This window comes from Nicotiana tomentosiformis, chromosome 8, assembly GCF_000390325.3.
Source record: "Nicotiana tomentosiformis chromosome 8, ASM39032v3, whole genome shotgun sequence".
Classification (NCBI taxonomy): domain Eukaryota; kingdom Viridiplantae; phylum Streptophyta; class Magnoliopsida; order Solanales; family Solanaceae; genus Nicotiana; species Nicotiana tomentosiformis.
This window is the reverse complement of record NC_090819.1, coordinates 84,502,660-84,510,563: the sequence shown is the minus strand read 5'-3', so window position 1 is coordinate 84,510,563 and position 7,904 is coordinate 84,502,660. Positions and strand designations below refer to the sequence as shown.

Below are 7,904 nucleotides of genomic sequence, written 5' to 3'. Positions count from 1 at the left end.
TGTTTCCGATAGAACATCAGCTTCCTCCCTCCAAAAACTCCCCACTTTGCTCTTGGGATGACTCAAACTCACAACCTCTTAATTGGAAGTGGAGGGAGCTCACCACTAGAGCAACCTCTTGATCGGACAAAATGCAAATGCCAAATCGTAGACATAAGATAGTTAAGAACTCTTTTGTGATCCATAATATCTCTGTGGAGTCAGCCAAAGCTAAAGAAAATAAACAAACTCACAATTTGGTTACAACAAGTTACAGGAAGTAACTTGGGCGGTGGAACAAGTTGTTAAACAATTTGCAAGATTGCAAATTGGCAAATAGGCGACATAGCCAATTTTGATTGGTTTTAGAGAGAATTCATTCAACTACAAATAGGGACGATGTTGCCTTATTTCAAGCACACCAAAATTAGAGAGCGCAATAGAATATAGAGAGAGTAATCAACAAATTACAGTCTATGAGATAAATAGAGAGTGGGAGTAATATCAACCTCTTGATCGGACAAAATGCAAATGCCAAATCGTAGACATAAGATAGTTAAGAACTCTTTTGTGATCCATAATACCTCTGTGGAGTCAGCCTCATTAAATAAAGGAGAAAGAACAGGACTCGCATCCAAGTATGGACAATAGGAATAGATAGACAATCAATTAACAGGACTCGCATCCAAGTAGAAATTCCTCGAAGCTACATTGTAATTACTTCAAAGATAGATTCGTTAAATGTCACTGAGGAAATGTGGTATTGTCTCTGTTAGAATCGGGAACATGGTAGTGCGGAATTTAGCCAAACAACGGTATAATGACAATAACAAAGACAATGGAAGTTGATAACAACGACAATTAAAGCATATAAAGAAGACACAAATTTAACGTGGTTCGGTCAAAGTGACCTACGTCCACAAGCGGAGAGGAACAATTTCACTATACCAACAAGAGTACAAAATTAGAGTAAACACTCTAATTAATCCCAAATACCCTAAGAGAATAACCTCACAAGATCACTCCAAAGAAAGGGTTCACGCAAGTGCTTCCCAACACTAACTCTCATACAAAATACTCTTAATAAAGGAGAAAAGGAAAGAAACAAGAAATGAAGACTCTAAGTCTTGTTGGTGTGTCTAAAATGCACTAATGGCCTTCTCTTTTACAGGCAAAAAAAGTCTTGGCCGCTTAGGTGTAAAAGAAGAGATACAACTTATGCAAATGATGTCCACCATACAATGCAATATTTTTGGGTCCCAAAGAATATTGCCAACAAAGCCTACACTTTGCAAAGATACTTATGCTTATGTGAGATGAACTCCATTAGCCAAAATATTGGTCATAATTACAAATCTCCACCTTGGCCTAATTTTAGCTGATATAGTAAGCTTGCTCCACCTTCTCCGCAAAAGCCACAATGGCCATATGTCAAAATTTAATGCCATCAAAATCAGACAAGTTGTCTGATACCGAAACTGTAGTATTGGCTACAACAGTGGAGCCCAATAAAGTATACAACGAACCAAATCTGTGTGCTTTCATGATCACAAGAGCACCTTGAAAAATTTTCAAAACTCCACCTTAATTTATTAGAATCGGGAAACAGGGTAATGCGGAATTTAGCCAAATAACGGTATAATGACAATAACAAAGATAATGGAAGTTGATAACAACGGTAATTAAAGCATATAAAGAATACATAAATTTATCGTGGTTCGGTCAAAGTGACCTACGTCTACAAGCGGAGAGAAACAATTTCACTATACCAACAAGAGTACAAAATTAGAGTAAACACTCTAACTAATCCCAAATACCCTAAGAGAATAACCTCACAGGATCACTCCAAAGAAAGGGTTCCCACAAGTGCTTCCCAACACTAACTCTCATACAAAATACTCTTAATAAAGGAGAAAAGGAAGAAACAAGAAATGAAGACTCTAAGTCTTGTTGGTGTGTCTAAAATGAACTAATGGCCTTCCCTTTTATAGGTAAAAAAAATTTTGGCCTCTTAGGTGTAAATGAAGAGATACAACTTGTGCAAATGATGTCCACCATACAATACAATATTTTTGGGTCCCAAAGAATATTGCCAACAAAGCCTACACTTTGCAAAGATGCTTATGCTTATGTGGGATGAACTCCATTAGCCAAAATATTGGCCATAATTATAAATCTCCACCTTGGCCTAATTTTAGCTGATATAGTAAGTTTGCTCCACCTTCTCCGCAAAAGCCACAATGGGCATATGTCAAAATTTAATGCCATCAAAATCAGACAAGTTGTCTGATACCGAAACTGTAGTATGGCCTACAACAATAGAGCCTAATAAAGTATACAACGAACCAAATCTGTGTGCTTTCATAATCACAAGAGCACCTTGAAAAATTTTCAAAACTCCACCTTAATTTATTAGAATCGGGAAACAGGATAATGCGGAATTTAGCCAAATAACGGTATAATGACAATAACAAAGATAATGGAAGTTGATAACAACGGTAATTAAAGCATATAAAGAAGACACAAATTTTTCGTGGTTCGGTCAAAGTGACCTACGTCCACAAGCAGAGAGAAACAATTTCACTATACCAATAAGAGTATAAAATTAGAGTAAACACTCTAATTAATCCCAAATACCCTAAGAGAATAACCTCACAAGATCACTCCAAAGAAAGGGTTCACACAAGTACTTCCCAACACTAACTCTCATACAAAATACTTTTAATAAAGGAGAAAAGGAAGAAATAAGAAATGAAGACTCTAAATCTTGTTGGTGTGTCTAAAATAAACTAATGGCCTTCCCTTTTATAGGCAAAAAAAGTTTTGGCCTCTTAGGTGTAAAAGAAGAGATACAACTTGTGCAAATAATGTCCACCATACAATACAATATTTTTGGATCCCAAAGAATATTGCCAACAAAGCCTACACTTTGCAAAGATGCTTATGCTTATGTGAGATGAACTCCATTAGCCAAAATATTGGCCATAATTATAAATCTCCACCTTGGCCTAATTTTAGCTGATATAGTAAGTTTGCTCCACCTTCTCCGCAAAAGCCACAATGGGCATATGTCAAAATTTAATGCCATCAAAATCAGACAAGTTGTCTGATACCGAAACTGTAGTATGACTTACAATAGTGGAGCCCAATAAAGTATACAACGAACCAAATCTGTGTGCTTTCATGATCACAAGAGCACCTTGAAAATTTTTTAAAACTCCACCTTCACTAGTGAATTTGCACCCAAGGGATTCTAAAGTGCCCAAAGATATGAGATTTTTCTTCAACTCAGGAATATATATAATATCGGTGAGAGTTCTCACCACACCATCATGCATTTTGATCCGAATTGTACATTTGCCAATAACGTTACAAGTAACATTGTTACTCAATTGGACAACTTCACCTGCAACTGAATCATATGTAGAAAACAAGTCTTTGCTAGGACACATATGATATGAACAACCGGAATCTAAAATTCACTCATTGTCTAATCTGAAACTAGTTTTAGTTGCTAAAAATATAGTTCCCTCAATCTCATCAATTGCTACACTAGCTTTGGCGGTGTCGGTATTTTTGTGCTCATTTTTTCTTTCTTTATGCTTTTCTTTATTTTTCAGTTTATAGCATTCAGAGATAATGTGACATTTCATATGACAATAGCGACACTCTTAAATTATAGTATCTGGATATGGAGTCGGATTTGCTCCTAACAAACAAGCCAACTTCCGGTTGAGTTCCACTAGCTTCCCCAGTAATATCACTATCTATCTGTTCTTTTGATTTTAAGATAAATTTAATATCCTTATAAGAGATATTATTCTTTGCATAAAGCATAATATCGCATATATGCTTAAAAGATGGATGTAGAGAACAAAGCAGTAACACGGCTTGATCCTCATCTTTAATTTTAGCATCTATATTACCCAAATCCATAAGAATGGGATCAAAGGTGTCAAGATGAGAGAGAATAGAGGTACCTTCACTCATACGAATTGTATAAAGCTTCTGCTTCAGGTAAAGTCGATTTTTCACCGTCCTCTTCATATATAAGGTTTTCAATTTTTTTCACATGCCTTTGGTTGTGGTTTCTACAGAAACTTCACGTAAAACCTTATTTGAGAGATTTAAAATGATACCTTCTTTTGCCCTTTTGTCTATGACGGCAAACTCCTCATCCGTCATTTTATCGGTCTTTTTCTCCTTTTCTTGCAACGCCAAATCTAAGCTATCCTGAATTAGGATAGCTTCCATCTTTAATTGTCACATTCCGAAGTTTGCACTTCGATCAAATTTCTCAACATAAGTTTTTGTTAAAGTCATATTGGCTACTAAAACAAACCCGGTTAGATCCGGCTCTGATACCAATTTGTTAGAATCGGGAACTCGGGTAGTGTAAAATTTAGCCAAACAACGGTATAATGACAATAACAAAGACAATGGAAGTTGATAACAACGGCAATTAAAGCATATAAAGAAGACACAAATTTAACGTGGTTCAGTCAAAGTGACCTACGTCCACAAGCGGAGAGGGGCAATTTCACTATACCAACAAGAGTACAAAATTAGAGTAAATACTCTAATTAATCCCAAATACCCTAAGAGAATAACTCACAAGATCACTGCAAAGAAAGGGTTCACACAAGTGCTTCCCAATACTAACTCTCATACAAAATACTCTTAATAAAGGAGAAAAGAAAGAAACAAGAAATGAAGACTTAAGTCTTGTTGGTGTGTCTAAAATGAACTAATGACCTTCCCTTTTATAGGCAAAAAAGTCTTGGCCTCTTAGGTGTAAAAGAAGAGATACAACTTGTGCAAATGATGTCCACCACACAATACAATATTTTTAGGTCCCAAAGAATATTGTCAACAAAATCTACATTTTGCAAAGATACTTATGGTTATGTGAGATCGACTCCATTAGCTAAATATTGGTCATAATTACAGTCTCTTATATGATATTCGACGATTCTCACTTCATGAGCTAGCTTGTAGAATTGAGGTAGGCTCATTTTCTTTACATGGTATCAAGGTCAAACCATTATCCCTATTCTGTGTACCCAATGTTGGGCTCCAAATGTCACGTTGTCTATGTTCCTAATGTCTAGTTCTCAGTGTATTTTCACCTTATGAGCTAGCTTTTAGGATTGATTTATACCTAAACTTCATTTACGAGTAGTTTCCGGGTGTCATTTTATAAAATTGCTTTATAGGTTCCTGCCATTTCTAACAATGCAATTTATTGTTTTCTTTCTCTTAGGTCCCCCAACATATACAACAGGGATTTCATACTATTCTCTATGCATGATTTTAATATATGCCAAACCGTACACCAGCAAGATATTCAAGAACTCAAGAGGTATCACTACCAGCTTTCTTGAATCGAACATGACATACTTAGACGCTAATTGCTCCCCAATATGTTTTACTATCATTTAGTTTTTTTATTTATTCAAACTTTCTGTAGGTGGTATGAAGATTGCAAACTAGACCAATTAGGAATTTCACCAAAATATATATACACTTCATATATGCCAATGTCTTCATTACTCTTCGGGCCTGAATTCTCGGATGCTCGTTCCGTGTTTGCAAAATACGTTTTGCTCACAACTCCATTGGATGATTTTTTCGATGAATTGGCTTCCCAAGAGGAGCTGCTCAACCTAATCGAATTAGTAAAAGGGTACTATAACAGTTTTCGTTCTCTTTATTCTTTCCAAAAAATCAGTTCATTTGTCTTTCAATCCATAGTTTTTCTTTATTTTTGAGAATTGTTACATAACTTTATCTATTTACAGTTGGAATCGGTATTCAACCATAGGCTACGTTTCAGAGAGAGTTGAAATTTTATTTTTAGCAATATACAAAGCATTTAATGAGTTTGCAGCCAAGGCAGAGATTATGCAAGGTCGATGTGTGAAAGATCAAATATTTGACTTGGTACGCTATAGTCTGGTAATTTATTTTTTGGTTAGTGATTTCTCTCATTTGCTTCTAATTGAAAGATCTGGACAGTTTCTTGATGTTCTGAATTGCATGATGAGAGAAGTAGAATGGTGGAGAGAAGAGAAGACACCAAGTGTAGAAGAATATTTGTCAATTGCCTGTGTTACTATAGCTGTCAAAGCTATTCTTTTTACAACACAATACGTTCTCGCGCCAAAACTTTCGGAGGAGGTTATAAAAAGTGCTGAACTTGGTGAAATATGCAAATGTACGACTATGGTGTGTAGACTCCTTAATGACACTCAAACTTACAAGGTGAGTTCTTCATTCATTTGGTAGTTACACTATAAATATATAACATCCATCCCGGTGTACTAAGCTTCCGCTATGCGCGGGGTCCCGAGAAGGGTTACACCACAAGGGTCTATTGTACGCAGTCTTACCCTGCATTTCTACAGGAGGCTATTTTAACGGCTCGAACTCGCGACCTCCCGGTCAAATGGCAGCAACTTTACCGGTTACACTATAAATATCTATTTAACAATATCTTTTGGTTGCAGAAAGAAAAAGAAGAGAGGTCAAGTAACATAGTGAACATACTCGTAACACAAAGTGAAGGAACGGTTTCGGAAGAAGAGGCAGTAGAACAGGTAAAAGAAATGCTGGAGATGAACAGAAGAAAATTGCTGAGACTGGTGCTTCATAAGAAAGAAAGCAGTCAGTTGCCGCAAGTATGCAAAGATCTGTTTTGGAACACGAGCAAAGTAGCTCATATTCTATACTCAAACGGCAATGAGTTTCGCTCCCCAGAGGGACTCAAGAGTAATATAAACACATTATTTTACAAACCAGTCGACCCATCCCCAAAACAAGCCTAAGAGTCTCGCCAAATGGCCGATGCTGAAACCCGAAGCAGATTTTAATGAGTTTTATTGTTCTTAAACTGAATATTAGCTTATCCTGAAGCTATATATCTCTATGACCAATTGTGTTCATTGATCACAGAGCATTTGGAAAATTTCCTTTTGTCTTCTATACTTCAACTTATTGTTAGTTATGTTGTAAAATGTAGTGAGACCTAGATTGTTGAAATAATTAGAGTTGTATTTAAGAATGTTTTCAAAGTTTGATTTGCCATTTGTCAGTCAACAGCTAAATCTTGTCACCACATGATTGGGAGACTATATATATATATATATATAAAAGGTGTAGGGATCTCTTCCTTAAAATATTTTTCTTTTAAGTTTTGTCAACTCTTCACTATTTACCTTCTTCGTTTCCAAAAATTCCAATTTCAAGACTCATTTCTGTTATTTCTTGAATCAACGTACCTTACTTTGGTACTTGTGGCAAGTCCCTAAAAATCAAAGGTCAAATAGATCGCTCCTCCATACCTATCCAAAAGTAAGCGATAGATACCTTCTGTAGTTAGGTACCAATTAGTATTCTGACGAGTCTAGAGCGACACATTCATTAATCTTTTGGGGAATCAACTATTGTTGAGTTAATAAGCACATGAGGGGTCTATTTACTGAGGTGCCCACGAGATTTTCCCAATGAACATGGTCAAATAGCAGATGTGCACATGTTTCCTTGTTTCTTCGAAAAGAATTTGCATAATAAAACTTAGAAGTTGTATACGGTCGAAGTCGAGCTCGACTGTACAACTTGGTAGATTTGGCTTAGAACGTGGCGACCACGGACTGCAGATTGACCTCGAGTTTCACCGAGCTAGAACCTGAGGTCGGAAGACCTGCCTTCGAGGAACGTTGAGTCCGGTATCCACCTTATCTCGAGTGAGCTCAGAAATAACAAACGAAAGACCGAAACATCCGTGACCGGGCAGATATTACTGCAAGAATCTCGACGCATATCGGCAAGGAACCGACAATTAGCAAATCAAGAGATTTTTACCTTTTATAGAAATGTACCTAGAGTAGGACTCCTCTACTACATAAAGGGGGGTCTAATAATTC

At 36.4% G+C, this 7,904-nt stretch overlaps 1 protein-coding gene across 1 annotated transcript; it reads left to right on the top strand.

Moving 5' to 3' along the window:
• The first annotated feature begins 5,216 nt into the window (after positions 1 to 5,216).
• On the top strand, positions 5,217 to 7,052 carry LOC104109044 (cis-abienol synthase, chloroplastic-like). Its single transcript, XM_009618223.4, has 5 exons — positions 5,217 to 5,341; positions 5,450 to 5,665; positions 5,781 to 5,922; positions 5,998 to 6,243; positions 6,489 to 7,052. Exons 1-5 carry the CDS (start codon positions 5,283 to 5,285, stop codon positions 6,804 to 6,806), a joined length of 981 nt encoding a protein of 326 aa, XP_009616518.2. The 5' UTR covers positions 5,217 to 5,282; the 3' UTR covers positions 6,807 to 7,052.
• The last annotated feature ends 852 nt before the right edge of the window (positions 7,053 to 7,904 follow it).